We start from the raw sequence: 17824 nt of genomic DNA on the forward strand, positions 1-17824 counted from the left end.
CTGATTTTGATGATTTTTTACAGCTACACTCCTTGACCTTATATGAATACAATGATTGTATTTGATCTTCAATTTAAAATATTTACACTAGTAGATACCACAAAATCTTATGTTATATTTAACGAAAGTATAAATAAGCTCTTAATTGTTAGTAAATATATTGTTTTAATGGCATATGCATTCTACGAAACTAGTTTCAACGATCCAACCGTCAAACTTGTTTGTTTATACTTTGAGATTATATACGACAAAAATTGGAAAAAATAAACATTTAGAGATCAAGTAAGGGGACAAAACTTTTCGACAGTTATAAACGAAAAATCACAATTTAACTGTTATTTCAATTTCGATTTTGATGATTTTTTACAACTACACTCCTTAACCCTATATGAATACAATGAACTAATTCGATCGTCAATTTAAAATATATATTTTTTAACAAAAACCCAATCCGAACTACAATAATATATTGTTCTAACAAAAATCCGATCCGAACTAAAATAACAAAATTAAAGCTACTTAATAAATATATATACCGTTTAATTTCTTAAATGTTATGCATATAAAATAAAAAACAAAAATAAATTGGTTTAGGTGACGAAATATTTGGATTACGTCATGCAAAGATTTAAAAAATAATAATTTTTTTATTTTATTTGACTTTGCGCGACGAAACACACTTCGTCGCTCAAGACTTTGTGCAACGAAGTTTATTGTTTCTTCGCGCAAAGTCACTTTGAGCGACAATGTTTTGTCATCACGAAAAAGTTTGTCGTGCAAAGAGACATTGTGCGGCAATGTGTGTTTCGTTGCGCAAAATTTAGTAGCATAAGACTTTAAGTGACAAAGTTTTGAGTTTCGTCACGCAAAGTGACTTTGAGCGACGAATTATTTTTCGTCGTGCAAAATTTAGTCGCGCAAGGGTTTTTTTTTTTATACTAGTGTTTGTGACCTCAATTTGTCTGTATATGGTAATGCCCCTAGTCAATAAGGGCTCGTTTGGTATATCGTATTAGACTCTGGATAGGAGTAAATAGTCTATGTCAGGTGTTTGGTGTCAACTTGTATTATTTAATTACCAGACTATTTTATATGGGTTGGGCTTTTAATACTCTCCTTACCTGACTAACTAATACAACCCATACAGCCCTACACGCTTAATTATACGGCTAGGGAAAAAAAACACGCGTTCTACGAAAAAAATCAGGCGCTCTTTTCATCTTCTTCTCCCTAGGATTCTTCTCTGCTATCTTCTCCACAGGTTATTTTTTTCACTCTTCTCCAGGTATCCATCTTTCACTCTCTCTCTTTTTCATACTCTCTCCAATATGCTTCTTCTTGCTTCTTCTCTATTGTTTATATATTTCAATTTTTTAGTGGAAATTAGGTTATGAATTTTTATTTTTTGGCATTTTTTTTAATCGAATGTTTTCTTTGTATGTGATATAGTGATTCGACGTTGTGGGAATATTTAGATTGTTGGTATTAAACAGAGTATTGCCACTTTTCGTCCAAAAACAAACAACTGTGCTAGTGTTGGTAGTTTAGTTGAATACATACATACCTGACGACTAGGAGAGCAAAATTACAAAATTAAAAATGTATGAACCTGAATTCTAGGAACCATTTTTTTTTTCTTTGTCAATTGCGATTAGAAAAGGCAAAGATGGACTTGTCTATTAATGACCAAATTAAGGCACTACGACTAATTTTGGAGAAAGCAAGTGATGAAAGAACATTCCTGACATTGGATGGTGCTATGAGAAAAGCATTTGTTCTTCTCTTACTTGGGGTGAGGGAGCTGTGATTCATTCTTTGATGTAGTTTGGTTTATGAACAACTTTGTCTTTTGCTCTTATCACCTTAATATGTGATCACTTTGAATTATACATTATTTGGTACTGTTTTTATTAACGTATGCGAGTATGTTGGAATTTTTATGAGATACTACAATTATGATAATGGGTTATATGAAAAAAAAAATCTTGGCAAAAACAATTGAAAAACAAATCTTGTCATATGAATCTTACCCAAAAAAAAATTTGTGTCATTTGAATCTCAATTTCCATTAAAATTATCAAAGATTTTTTATTTTATTTTTTATTTATAAATAGTCTGATCTGATGTTATCCGAAACATCACCAAACACAGTATAATTTAGTCAGATTATTTATCCGGAACAGCACCAAACGCCGTATAATATTATGGATAAATAGTCAGTACTCTCCGGAACAGATTAATACTATCCGACGGAAATTAGTCAATACAGTCCGACGTACCAAACGAGCCCTAACTATATTAATTAGCTTATTATTATGAGCCCAACTCTTAAATGAGAATTTGAATTTATGTAATCTATAAAAGGAACTACCTCTGCAACTTCCTGCATTTTGTTTTCTTTCAGTTTGTAATGTTTATCGTCAAGAAACTAATGAGAGGAAGAAGAAGCAGCAGACGAATGGACATTGTCCAAATTACTTTGTTCTTGTGGTATATGAGTGCGGTAGGATCAGAAGAAACATCCTTGGCAAAGCCTAATTGTTCATCGCGATGCGGATCAGTCACTCAAATCCCATATCCTTTTGGAATTGAAGCTGGCTGCTACCTTGATGACTGGTTCCAAATAATATGTGACAACTCAACCAGCCCACCGAAAGCTTTCTTGAACGTTACTGGTTTAGAGGTGCTGGAAATTTCTGTTGAAGGCACACTAAAGGTGGAAAGCCCTATTACCTTCTCTAATTGCAGTAACAAGCCAGTAGGCCGCCAGACGCCGAACTTGGAAGGAAGTCCGTTTGTGTTCTCCATGAAAAACAGATTTACTTCATTGAGCTGTGGAGAAATCGCCTTGATGACATCCTTAGATGGTTCAACAATTGCTGGCTGCTTGTCCATATGTGATGATTCAAGTACTAGCTATCTACGAACGAAAAGCTGCATCGGAATGAATTGCTGCCAGACCACCATTACTCCATATCTCAGGTCCTTCAATACTAGCTTTGGAGTAGTATTAAATGCGGACAGAAAGGCATGCAAGTATGCCTTCCTTGTAGAGCATGATTGGTTTACATCAAACTCAACAAATGTTTCTGCCATTGGTGAAATGGACTATGTTCCTATGGTGCTGGAATGGCACGTACTTGATTTGAATTATACCAAGTTTGATATATATGGAACAAATAATTGGAGAGATGATAAAAGTACGGATTGCAGCAGCAGCCAATGTTTCTGCTCAAAGGGCCACCATGGAAACCCTTATCTTCTTCATGGATGTCAAGGTAAACTTCTAGCTACCATTGTCCAAGCTTCAAAAGTCTTTATTTCTTTTTCATGATTTTTTTCCTTTTTTACTGATTTCTTAATACTTTCTCCACTCTATAATTTCTCCTGGCAACCCTTTGCATGGCAAAATGATGAGTGGAATTGTATAAAAATAACTATTTTTCATTTTTTATTATATTTTCTTATCATCTGCCGAAACTTTTACCTTCCATTTGTCAATTAAAAATCAGACATCAATGAATGCGACGATCCTAATAGATGTGGTTCCGGCATTTGCGTCAATTATCCTGGGGGGTTTAAGTGTCAATTGCCTGATCAACGATCATCACGAGTTACTCTAGCCATTATAGGTATGCCCCTGCACTAATCCTTTGATTATTGATGACTAAATTGAAAAAAATACATATATATATATATAGAGAGAGAGAGAGAGAGATGTTCTCTTTTCTATCGTCAGGACTACTTGTTTTTTTGCCTTCTTTCTGCTAATACTAAAAAGTCAAACTAAAAAGTCAAACATCATCTCTAGATTGGGCTTTTCCTTCATTGGTGGCCTGTAGAGAGAATTTGGAGGGTGTTATGCGCTTCAGTGCCTGTTTTTCAATGATAATAATATTGAAAAGAAGAGAGATACACAAAACAAAAAGTAAACGGTTCCTTTCCATTGTGGACGTCCCCACTAGAGTATATATATATTTTGAACTATTCTTTAGTGCGGACGTCTGAATACTTCTTAATGTCTAAACTCGTTTTGTTTTTTTATATGATCAGAATAAATTCATTCATTCAATGGAAAGGAAACAATTTCCATTTTGTTTTGTGCATCTCTCTTGTTTTCAATATTATTATCATTTAACAAAAAGGCACTGAAATACATAAACAGCCTCCAAGTTCTCTCTACAGGCCACGAATGAAGGAAAAGAACAACCTGGAGGTCATTTTTGACTTTTCAGTAGTGGCAGAGCATGATTTCTATTTTGCCAATGCCAAGAAAAGTAGTCCCTTATATTTTGCATAAAGAAGGCAAAAAAAAAAACAGGAACTAGTCCGGACGTTAGAAAAAACAAGGACGTTCATATTAGAGAATATATATATGAAACAACATCTTCTTGACCGAGTTATATATCCTTTCTTGTTTGATTGAACTATACAGTTCCCAGCAGTGTTCTTGGACTGTTGTTTCTGCTAACTAGCATATGGTGGGCGCACAAAGTCATAAAGAAAAGGAAAGATATAAAACGCAAAGAGAAGTTCTTTAGACAAAATGGTGGTCTAGTGTTGGAGCAACAATTATCTTCTGGTGAACTCAATGTTGAGAAGGTTAAGTTGTTCAATTGCAAGGAGCTAGAGAAAGCCACGGACCATTTTAATGCAGACAGAGTTATTGGTCAGGGAGGCCAAGGTACAGTTTATAAAGGAATGTTGGCGGATGGAAGAATTGTTGCTGTCAAGAAGTCTAAAATAGTTGAGGGAGGTGAAGTTGGACAGTTCATTAATGAAATTGTCATTCTCTCACAAATTTCCCACAGGAATGTGGTTAAGCTACTGGGTTGTTGTTTAGAGACCGAAGTTCCCCTCTTGGTTTATGAATTCATACCCAATGGAACACTTTTTCAATATATTCATCACCAGAATGAGGAGTTCCCTCTTACATGGGAAACGAGATTAAGAGTTTCAATCGAAGTTGCAGGAGCACTTTCCTACTTACATTCTGCAGCTTCCTTTCCAATTTACCACCGGGACGTCAAGTCTTCTAACATACTCTTGGATGAAAAATACAGAGCCAAAGTAGCAGACTTTGGGACTTCAAGATCAATTTCCATTGACCAAACGCACCTTACAACACTAGTACGTGGAACGTTTGGTTATCTGGACCCAGAATACTTCCAATCTAGCCAATTTACAGAGAAGAGTGATGTTTATAGCTTTGGAGTCATCCTTGCTGAGCTGTTGACTGGACAAAAACCAGTTTCATTCATGAGGTCACCAGAAAGCAGATGCCTAGCAACTTATTTCCTTCTGTCCATGGAGGATAATAATTTGTTTGCTATTCTTGATGCTCAAGTTATGAAGGATGGTGGAAAAGACGAGATTGTGGCTGTTGCTATTCTTGCAAAAAAATGCTTAAATTTGAATGGAAGAAAGCGTCCTACTATGAAAGAAGTGGCAGTAGAGTTGGAGGGAATTCAATTGTCAGTTAAAGCTTCTGATGTCCAACAAAAGTTTGCGGAGGTTGAATATGATCAAGGCCAAATAACCGAGCCGTGGGATGTTTCTTCTTTATCAATCGGTTCTTGTATGGATAGTGGCACAAGCTCTTCTTTTTTTGAGAGCAAAAGAGATTCCATTTATAATCCAATAATCCATACAAAAAGACGAGCATGAACACAGTGGCCTCGTTAAGAGTACCACCAATGTTTTCAAGTTACTGTGAAGAAAATATTTCTTGTAATATTTTATGTTTTTGGACTTGGAATCCTTTAGACTATACCTTATGCAATGCAATTTCCATCTACATGCCATCTTTTCTTTTATATGACCCCATTTACATATCACTAATGATACATTTGACCTAATCACAATTATCTGGTGCAAATAATTGAAATTTCTCTCTTAAAAAATCGATGGTTCGTATCATCAAACTATAAATAGCATTTGGACACTACACACAGTCTCTTAAAGAGTGTAATTTGGGGGATATCTTAGTGAAGAATACACGAGTCCCATATCAGAAACTTAACCAAATAAAAAGTCTCATATAATAAATGGTTTCACTCCTAATAACATCGAGACCTTTTGTATAAAACCCTACACCTGCTAAACAGGTGGTTAAGTTGGGGACAATATCGATGTTTCTAGTGATGGGCTAAGGGTTCGTCCCTCTGAAATCTTAACATGGTATCAGAGCCATCAATCCTCGGTTGTCTCTAAATTCTCATATCAAATTTTTCTTCAAACACAAACCCTAAATCCTCATATCAAATTTCTTCACACCCAAAACCTAAATCAAATTTCTCATATTTACAGCTTCAGATTCAGATCTTCATACCCGAATCCTCATATCCTCTTATCACAAAACCCTAAACACAAATTTTTTCTCTTATCACAAAACCGTAAACACATCTTTTTCCTCTTCTCTTAAATCCTTCCACCGCCATGAATATCGTCTCATCTTCCCAAACCGCTCCTCCCAATTCCAACTCCAGGATGCCTATGTATCCCTTGTGGGAATCAAGCCACTCGTAGTTCAAAGAATCGCAATGAATAAATGACTCACTGCGAGAGGAATTTGATTTGAATTATGTTGAGGAGTGTTTGAGTGAAATTAGCTGAATAAACCAGGGATTCGATATGGAATTGTGTTTGGGATGGTTGCATCTAGATTGAATCTCTAGATTGCCTACGTACCCTTTCAGAGGGATCAAACCAACGTAGTTCGGAATTGATTTGTGTGGAGATTTGATTGGTGAGAATTTGGTTGCGGTTGTGCCTATTGGGATGCTAGACTGCCTACGTACCCTTGATGGGATCAAACCGTCGTAGTTCTAAATTGATTTGTGTAAATACGGATATTTGATTTGTGGGAATTTTGTTGATGTAACCAGTGATTCAAATTTGGTTGTGGTTACGTCTATTGAGATGCTAGACTGCCTACATACCCTTAATGAAAAAATAAGGAAGGAAATAGCTTCTGTAAATATCCAAACGAAGCATGTTAAAGATAGTGATGCCATAACCATACTTCGGAAGTTTGCTTCTCAACACTTGTACCCCCAATTTTGTAAGTGTGATTGAGGCTGGCTTCACTGTCAGATGCCAAGTCCAGACAGTAGAGTTTGCCCATCCTAGTACCACAACCAATCGTCTTACTGCTGAGAATGTCCTGAAAAACACAATGAGTAGGCCAAAAGGTTACAATGCAATTCAAAGCCGTAGTAATTTGGGCAACAGACAAGAGATTATGATGTAAGGATGGAACAATCAATACAGAATCCAAAGTGAGGGAGTCAAAGAGAGAGAAGAAACCCTCCCCAATTACTGGGGAGGGGGTGCTATTGGCATTAGACACTACCGATTGAGAAGACGGTGTATGAGAGGTAATTTGTACATGATCAAAGGTCATGTGATCAGTGGCTCCGGTGTCAATGACCCAAATGTGTTTCTTTCAAGAACTATGCAAAACATAACCGTGGTAACCCGTTGTGGCAATTTTGGAGGACGGGGAAGTGGAGGCAGTGGTTCTCTTTTTGTTGCCAATATGCCTCGATCCTTTTGGGGAGAAGCCGTCCTCTCTGCAGCATGCCTTATCAATCGGATTCCCTCCAGTATCCTTAATTTCCAAACCCCTCTTCAAACACTCTACCTTATCAATCGGATTCCCTCCAGTATCCTTAATTTCCAAACCCCTCTTCAAACACTCTACCACCATATCCAAATACCTCATACCAAAAACCTAGAACCATGGATTTTTGGCTGTGTGGTCTTTGTCCACTGACATGATCACCAATGCAGCAAATTGGATCCCCGCGCCGAAAATTGTGTTTTTATTGGTTACGCACCTTATCAGAAAGGTTACCGGTGTTATCATCCTCCTAGTCAGAAGGTCTATACTTCTATGGATGTTGTGTTCCGAAAACACGACATATATTTTTCAGCCGTACAGGAGGAGCATCGCGATGCCACCACTTCTCAAATTTCAAGACTTTTTCCTTCAGAATTGTCACAGCCTGATAGCGACCGGTTGCTGGTTGAAAGCGATCGGTCACCCCCCGAAAATCCGAATATGTTTCAAAATGACCGGTCGCCAGAAGACCACGACCGATCGTCTCCCTGCTGTCAAACTTAGGAGAACATTGAGGAGTTTTTGCCCGCTCAGGATAATTCTTCAACTTCAGTACCACACCAATTACCTGCTGAGGACGTCATTCTGGTAACATATTTTCTTGAAACTAATAACATTAATGAAATATCCCATGATGATTTAATTTCATAAGGCACAGAGCCTGTATATCAGATTCCAAAACGGAAGAACCATGGAAAACCTCCAATTCACTACGAAGCAGACCTTAATGCAAAAGGGAAATATCACATCAACAATTATGTATCCATCAGCAGATTATCAGAATCATGGGTACACTTTGTGAAGCAGTTGGATGACATACCTGTTCCCAACAATGTAACTGAAGCACTAGAAGACTCAAAATGGAAAGCAGCCATGAATGAAGAAATGCGAGCTCTCAAAAAGAATGGCACATGGGAACTCGTGCCATTATCTCATGGAAAGAAGACAGTGGGATGCAGGTGGATTTATACTGTAAAACTCAAAGCAGATGGATCCATTGAAAGATATAAAGCTAGATTGGTGGCGAAGGGGTACACACAAAGATATGGGATAGACTACCAAGAGACTTTTGCCCAGTAGCCAAGATTAAAACTATCAGAGTTCTTCTATCTCTAGCAGCAAATCTCAATTGGCCATTACATCTGTTTGATGTAAAAGATGCATTCTTACATGGAGACTTGGAAGAAGTATATATGGGCTTGCCACCAGGATGTAACTTAGCTCGTGACAAGGAGAATCAAGTTTGCAAGTTCAGAAAGTCATTGTATAGGTTAAAGCAATCCCTCAGGGCATGGTTTGGGAAATTCACTAAATCCATGAAGAATTTTGGATATATACAGAGTAATTCAGATCACACCTTGTTCTTGAAGCGTGATGGAAGAAGACTTACTGCATTGATTGTTTAAGTGGATGACATAGTCGTAACTGGAAACGACACAGAAGAGCAATTGAAACTGCAGAAATATTTGTCTCAGGAATTTGAGATGAAGGATCTAGGTGATCTGAAGTACTTTCTAGGAATTGAAGAAGCCAGGTCCACAACTAGTATATTTCTGTCTCAAAGAAAGTATGTATTAGATCTGCTCATTGAAACAGGAATGCTTGGATGCAAACCTGCTGATACACCCATCGAGATGAATCACAAGTTATGTGAAGACATGTATCAAGAACCAACCAATAAGGAACAGTACCAATGCCTTGTTGGAAGGTTGATATTTTTAGTTCACACAAGACTAGATATTGCATATGTTGTGAGTGTGGTTAGTAAGTTTATGCATTCACCCAGTGTGTCCCATAGGAATGCAGTTGATCAGATCTTAAGATACTTAAAGTAAACACCTGGGAAATGGTTAATGTTCTCAAAAAATAGAGATCTCGAAGTTGTTGGATATACAGATGCTGATTGGGCTGACTCCGTTACTGACAGATGCTCTACTTCAAGTTACTTCACTTTTGTGAGAGGTAACCTAGTCACTTGGCGGAGTAAGAAACAAAATGTGGTTTCTCGATCTAGTGCTGAAGCAAAGTATCGATGAATGACTCACGGAGTTTGTGAATTACTATGGATCATAAGACTATTGACAGAATTGGGGTTCAAGCCAGAAAAGCCAATGGAGTTACATTGTGATAACAAGTCAGCCATCGATATTGCCCATAATCCAGTTCAACATGATTGAACTAAACATGTTGAGGTGGATAGACATTTTATAAAGAAAAACTTGAGAAGAAGATCATCCGCCTACCATTTGTAAAATCAAAAGATCAGTTGGCAGATATCTTAACCAAAGCTATTTGTGGAAGAGTATTTTATGACTCACTTATCAAGTTGGGCATTGGTGACATATATGCACCAACTTGAAGAGGGGTGTTGATGTAAGCCTCCTAATTAATCAAGGAGATTTACTTCCTTGATTAATTAAGGGATTTACTTTCCTATTTTAATAACGTTGATAAATTATTGTATAATTAGGAGAAACTTTCCTAATTCTTTACTGTATCTAATTCCTTATATAGCACCATGTAAACGCTTATATATACCTCCTTATGGAGAAGAATAAAGTTAACCTAATACATTCAAACCATATTCATATTTTAACATGGTATCAGATCCAGGTTGACTGGCCCTGATTAAACCCGAATCAAACAAACTCAAATCATACAAAAAACCCCAAATTGAATCAAAATCAAACAAACTCCAAATTTTATAAATAAATAAAAATTATAAATAAAAAAAGTGACCGATGTGGAATTGGTTGCACGTGTCGCCCACTAAAAAGCGGTCCCATGTGAGGAGGAGTGTTGAAGAATATACGAGTCCCACATCGGAAACTTAACAAAATAAAACGTCTCATATAATAAACAGTTTCACTCCTAATAACATCGAGGCCTTTTGTATAAAACCCTACACCTGCTAAACAGGTGGTTAAGTTGGAGACAATATCGATGTTGCTTGTGGTGGGCCAAGGGTTCGTCCCTCTGAAATCTTAACATATCTCAACTCAAGTTCATTGTATATGTTTAAGTGAGCGAGTGTGTGCGTGCTCTATTTGCGTGTGCTTTGTGTGTGGGGTGAATGTGAGTGTGCTATATATACTGAGAGCTTATTCCTCACCTAACTTTATTTGAGGAACATCCTCGTATGGCTCTTTCATTTGTATTTTAATTGTTTGAACTGTACATAAAGATCTCTCTGCAACAACAAAAAAACACTCAAAACCATTTAACTTGTCATTTAAATGTATTCTTGAAATACCGTGTTTATTGATTTTGTTGATTACAACTAGATGTCTTAATAGTTTCCAAATTTTTAAAATTTTATGATCTTTGAATGAAGACTTAAAACATTGATAGTTTGTGAAATTGGCACTTAAGTGGAAGAAGTAATATGAACTGCCTAAACAAGAATTCTTGAATAGCGAACAACCAGAGCTATTACTCACACATCAAAAAATTTCCATTAATGAAAGATGTAAATCCATTGCAAAATCAAAAATACGCATGTCGGATGAAATGGTTGTTGCTATCTGCTACAATAATGACTCATTGGTTTAACTGAATAACTAAATAAAATAGATAGACATTTCGACGGATCTTAAATTAAATGCTAATCTAGCATATCACAAATTAGACCAACAAAGTAAACCCAACAAATATATGACTAGTCAACAACTATTTATAGATCTAAGAACACATAGCAGAAGACACATCTATTATTCAACAATCAATTCTCAAATCCCTACAAACCTAGAAGATAATTAAGTGACAACTTAAGCACTCAGAAGGACCCATCAATCTAGGCATTCCCTATGCTAGCAATAACTAAGGTGAAGCGTGTGTGAACATTCATCAGCATTTCAGAGATAACAGATATAGTATGACTAGTCATAAAAACCATAACAACACACAAGAAATGTTCACCCAAAAACCCACCATTTGGAAAAATTGAGGGTCATCAATCTGATTAGGAAATCCACTAAGTCAAGAAGATTCTTATAGAAAAAGTAATCACAAGCTCAAACAATCACATGTATTTAGGAAATGAGCGCTACCTCCCTGTGCAACCTTTTTTCTCCAAACTTAGTTGTCCATCAGCTTCTTCGCCCTATGGCACCGCAACTCAGCTCTGGATAGTAACAAATGAATGATTCATAGATTCTAAAATGAAACAGTCAATTTCTTCAAGAAACCATCCTCTTGAAGAAATCAACAAGGAATCTAATCTAGCTAGAATGATATGATGTAACCTAGAGTACTCTAGGTGCAGATCTCAAAAGACCAAAGCAGATTTTGAACATATCATTTTAGCAAATTACAGACCTCACACAGTGAAAGAAAATGCATAGAAGAAGAAGCTCTCACTTTTCTCACCATGCAAAAGTGACGGCTATACTCAATGCCAAAGCTCCCTTTTACCCAAAAAGCTATGTCAGAAATAAATACAGTTGGCGGCTGATGATTGGGGCAATAATAAGACAATTTGTTTAGAAAACCTATAACCAGGCAAGTGTGAGACTCGCGTGATTATTTTAAAAGGAGATTCACTATTATACCCAATATGGAGGCCCAAATTATAAAAATACCCTATATAAAATGGACTTTAGAAACACACCCAAAGCCCATTTATAACATAACAAAAAAGCTTTTAACTTCTTATAAATTACAAAACTGCCATCAATTTCTTAAAACAAGTCCAACCCCAAAATCTCATAAAAATACCCAAAGCACTCAATAGGGCATCAAAGTAATTTAATAATCAATATTAAATTCAATAAGGCTAGCTATCTTTTTTGGGTTTTTTTTTGGGTTTGTTTATAGGAATTCAATTGTGTAGGGTTTATTTATAATATTAGTGCTAGAAATGGGTATATCACTAAATATCTCTATTTTAAATGACGTGATAATACATGTGTACCTCAATAGATGACTAGTCATATGAGTTGACTAGTCATATTGTAATGCATTCTAATGCATAAAATGCATAATTTAACTTTGATCCGATTTTCCATAAGCTGCAATTTGTCTGAGTCATAGTAGTTCTCTTCAACCTAGTCTAACCGAGACTAATTAAATTTGAGCTTAATGATTTACAGTAGGAAATACAATATTGTTCAAGGAAGCCAAAAATAAAAAATAGCTATAGCATCTAACCTAATAGTTTGGATCGTTGAAGTAGAAATCACAATGGCGTCGAGGCTAGAATAATATTATAAAAATTAAGAAGGAAAAGATGAAAGCAACATGCGATGGTCTTTTGGTAATTCCATGTAGACTCTCTCTCTGTGTGTTTGTGGCGTTGTATTTAAAAAAAAAAAAATTCCATGTACACTTTCTGATATACAAAAATTTTCAAGAATATGTCTGCGATGTCTTTTGGTAATTCTTCTATAATTAGAGTATAAAGTAGTCTTTTGCATAGTAAAAGAAGTCACCAACTTTAGAGCATTTCCACTCATGGTGCCATGGTAAAGGGTAAGGGCAAATAAGGGCAGGCATTATTCACGTGAATAGTGGCAGCCCTTACAAAAGGCAAGTTGTGTTTTCACCCATTATCATGGCAACCCAAGGGCAACCACTATTCACATGGGATTAATTTTATTTATATGTATGATAGGTATGTATAAAAAAAATGTTTCTGAATTTTTTGGAATTTTTTAAAGAAATTCAAAAAAAATTTTAGTTGATGACGTCATCGCCCTCAAGCAACAGCTCAGGCTGTTTTTGCCTTTGGGCCTGCTCAGGCTTGTGGAGCCCACATTTGTTCGGACTTATAGCTATGTGCTGGAGCTTGCTTTGCGGCCTTAGGGGGCCTCCTACCCAGATTGGGGTGTAGCGCTGGAAGTGCTCTTAAACATGTTGAAAGGTTTTCAATCGTGATGATGACTGGTTTCCTTAATTTTTTTTTTTTTTTAATCTACTTCTTTTGTTATCATATTTTTCTTTTCATGCAGGAGATTTTGAACTTTGGTAGGTTTAAAGTGCTTCAAGGTATATGCAAGGATTAAATGCTAAAATAGTGAAAGGACTCGCTCCGAATTTCCCAAAACTCGAGACGAATCCTGTGGAATTCCCGACATCACCCCGATGCCGAGCCCACTTACTAAAGACCGAGACTTTCTGCCGAAATTTCGACAGAGTCTTCCCTGAAAATTGGACATTTCTCAAAATTATCACATGCATAAAACACAATTTATATCCCCAACTGGTAGCTAGAGCATGAGAAGTAGGTGAGAAACCATACCTCGCTCATCGGAATCGGTGGCCGGAGGAGGGAGATCGACGGCGGAGAAGTTCGGATGACACCCGCCGCTTCTTCTCCATTTTCCAGCGAAACCACGGCGGCTGTCGGCGGGAGCTGGCTGGGGTTGGAAGAGGACGATGGCCAGATCATTTTGGTACCAGCCCCGTCGTCATCCGTGGCCGGAGGAGAGAACAGCCGGCCAAAATGTGGCCGGCTGCCGTAGCGCGCGAGAGAGAGAGAGAGAGAGAGAGAGAGAGAGAGAGAGAGAGAGAAATCTGATTTTTTATATATATAAAAATCTCATTTCGAAATAATTACGATTGTGCCACTGGGTTTCTTTTAACCATATCTCTCTCGTTACAACTCCGATTCGAGCCCACCACGTGTCTACGAACTAATCTCAGTACGACCTATCCAAAAATACCAGTCACTGCCCCAAACTCTCTCCGGGTAAGAAAATGACCAAATTACCCCTATCTCAAGGGTAAATTTGTAATTTTCCTTAAATAATTTAAATAAGGGGTTTAATTTGGACTCGAGGTGTTACAATCTATCCCCATATAAAAATTTCGTCCTCGAAATTTCATACCTGTCACTCGAAGGGTTATGGGCACTGGGCCCGCATCTACTTCGGGTTCCCCAGCTCTTCCTCTGAAAGCCAAACGCTTCCATTTGTGATTTGATTCTCTTCTAGCTCTCCCACTAAAAGAAATCCGCGTTCTTTGACTTCTTGATATTTTCCTTCTTTCTTTAGAATCGATAAGCAACATTTCCAACACGATTCTTTGAGAGGAATGTCAGAAAGGATCATTTTTACCGAATTGTAATCATCATCTTTCTTTCTCTCTCTACCATGACCCATTTCTGATTCTAATGATAGATTTCTACTCAGACGTGCTCACATGAGATGAGATCCCAAAGCGCTCTCTCCATCTCCAACCTAATCCATCTGGGTCTCATCCTTGGATTTGACCGCAGTATTCTCACCACACACGAGCCTCTTTCTGTAAGAGAATTAAGGCTATCTTAATCTTTTCCACACTTGTGATTTCGATTATTCTAACGCCGTCTTTCAGATCTTGGATCCCTTGATCCAACATCAGGGAGTTACTCTTCTCAAAGAAAGGTTGTGCTCTTAGTATCTTCGACTCGTTGCTCAAGGCACACAGTAGAAAATTAGCAACATGTTCAAGCAATGGAAGATCCCTAGAAGCAGGTTGATCAACTCCCTATCCTCCCGCCTATGCGGACTTAACGAACAACTTTGTCATAGGAACATCCAACTGTACCATATGTACAGGTGTTACTTTATGCAAAACCTCCGGTTCTTGTTCACAGTTTTCTAGAACTTCTGAGACAGCCTCTATCTGTGGTAAAGCTCCAGCTCTACTTCTGCTTCCTTCTTCTCTCTTGCAGAAGTAATGACGTCTTCACTTAGGAATGACAATTCTCTGACAACATCAAATTAATTGATTTTCATAGTTGCATATCTATACCAACTACCGAGGGTTGGAATTACCATCACCACTACTTCTCAATTTTTAGTTTGTCACGACCCTCTTCTGGTCGAACTCACAACTCCGTCACTCCCATGTAACTCATCCAACAGAATTTCTCTTCTGTATTTTCCTTTGTGAAATAATTTGACTTTTGTGACGTTCCCAATGTCACAAATATGCCATTCCGAGATGGAACCCATTATAATGCCCACGACTTAAGGATGCACATAAGGTGCAGGGTCCACAGGAAATTGAACCTAGGGCTCTGATACCAATTGAAAGGACCCGCCCCGAATTTCTCAAAACTCGAGAAGAATTCTGTAGAATTCCCGACATCACCCCGATGCCGGGCCCACTTACTAAAGACCGAGACTTTTTGCCGAAATTTCGACAGAGTCTCTCCTGAAAATTGGAAATTTTCCAAAATTATCACCTGCATAAAACACAATTTATATCCCCAACTGGCAGCCAGAGCAGGAAAAGTAGGTGAGAAACCATACGTCGCTCTTCGAAATCGGTGGCCGGAGGAGGGAGATCGACGACGGAGAAGTTCGGGCGACACCCGCCGCTTCTTCTCCATTTTCTGGCGAAACCGCGGCGGCTGGAGGCGGGAGCTGGTTGGGGTTGGAAGAGGAGAAGGCCCGATCATTTTGGTACCAGCCCCGTCGTCATCGGTGGCCGGAGGAGAGAACGGCCGGCCAAAATGTGGCCGGCTGCCGTAGCGCGCGAGAGAGAGGAGAGAGAGAGAGAGAGAGAGAGAGAGAGAAAAAAAAAAATTATGATTTTTTTAATAAAAATTCCATTTTGATATAATTACGATTGTGCCACTGGATTTCTTTTAATCATATCTCTCTCGTTACAACTCCGATTCGAGCCCACCACGTGTCTACAAACTCATCTTAGTACGACCTATCCAAAAATACCAGTCACTACCCAAAACTCTCTCCGGGTAAGAAAATGACCAAATTACCCCTATCTCAAGGGTAAATATGTAATTTCCCTTAAATAATTTAAATAATTTAAATAAGGGGTTTAATTTGGAATCGGGGTGTTACAAATAGTCCTTGTGTTTTATCAAGTTGGCTAATTTATTTCTTATGTTTTTAATTTGGCCAATTTGGTCCCCGTGTTTAAGACTGTTAGCTAATGTGGTTCATTCCGTTAAAATTGCCGTTAAGTAAATATAAATGATCTTTTTTTTCTTTTTTCTTTTTTGTTGAAAACCTATAAACTTATTTGAAATTGATTTTAAAAATTGAATTAATTTAAAAATATATTGAAACTTCATTAAAACCAAAACATAACATTAGGAAGAAAAGAAAAACAGGATAGGCATAATCAGGGAGGGGGAGAGGCTGCTCAGCGATTTGGTGGGGGTGGGGTAGAGAGTGGGGCGACGACCAGAGTGGGCTAGAGGATCTGGTTGGCATGGCTGGGGATGGGACAAATGGCCAGGGATGGTGGAGTTGGGGAAGATCTTGTTAAGATATGGTCAGGCAGTAGGGGTTGTTTGAGAGAGAGAGAGAGAGAGCTCAGGGGTGGGGAGGATTCGTGTTCAGGAGGTGGATGTGGCTAGGGGAGTTGGGGCCTTTGGGTCTGGCTGCAGAAAGTAGCTGGGAGAAAGAGAGGAGAGAGAAGAGAGAAGGGTGGTGGGGGTGGCGGCTAGATTGGATGGTGGTATCATCCTTGATTTTAATTTCTTTTAGTTTTAGATCTTTTTTCTTTTAATTTTTTTATTTTTGTAATATGGGAACTAAGAGCCCATAACAACATTTTAGATCTTATTTAATTATTTATTTTTAAATTGAATTCAAATATATCTATTTTTTATTAATATTTAAACGATTTTAATATTTTTTAACATAAATTAACGGATTTGATTACATTGGCTTACGGTCTCAAACATAGAGCTCAAATTAGCCAAATTAAAAACACAGGAATTAAATTGGCCAACGTGATAAATAACAGAAACTATTTTAACATTTAAGCCTACATATATAAGCATACGTTTGATCTATAGCTGCTCCCTTATAGACAATGACATCTCTGTCTCACACCCTTTTGTTTTGAATTGAAATTCATATTAAAACTAGAATACTACATAAACCAAACCAAATTTAAAAATTTCGAATTCCACATGATGTGGAAATTTTGGTCAACTCTAAATTTCGAGTTCCAAATGGTGCCAAGTTCAGTTTTGTAAATATTAATATTTTTTAGTATAATTCTAATTATTGCCTAAAGTGTAGGCCTATAAGATTAGGAGCATTTAGAGTTAAATACATTTCAAATAAGAATGTGGAGAAGAGAGAGATGTTAAACTAGAAAATTTGACAGATGGTGGTGAGGGACATATAGGAAGGTTTGAAGAGTGGACGTACCCACATTGTTAATGGAACATATGATAAGCATGAGCATCCATTTGATCGAAATGGCTTTTGAACTTATACTCGAGTTTCATTT

The 17824-nt window shown here is 37.4% G+C and overlaps 1 protein-coding gene across 1 annotated transcript; it reads left to right on the forward strand.

Moving 5' to 3' along the window:
• Positions 1-2458: 2458 nt before the first annotated feature.
• LOC117615384 (wall-associated receptor kinase-like 8) lies at positions 2459-5667 on the forward strand. Its single transcript, XM_034344462.1, has 3 exons — positions 2459-3278; positions 3513-3632; positions 4436-5667. Exons 1-3 carry the CDS (start codon positions 2459-2461, stop codon positions 5665-5667), a joined length of 2172 nt encoding a protein of 723 aa, XP_034200353.1.
• The last annotated feature ends 12157 nt before the right edge of the window (positions 5668-17824 follow it).

This window comes from Prunus dulcis, chromosome 1, assembly GCF_902201215.1.
Source record: "Prunus dulcis chromosome 1, ALMONDv2, whole genome shotgun sequence".
NCBI classification, from domain to species: domain Eukaryota; kingdom Viridiplantae; phylum Streptophyta; class Magnoliopsida; order Rosales; family Rosaceae; genus Prunus; species Prunus dulcis.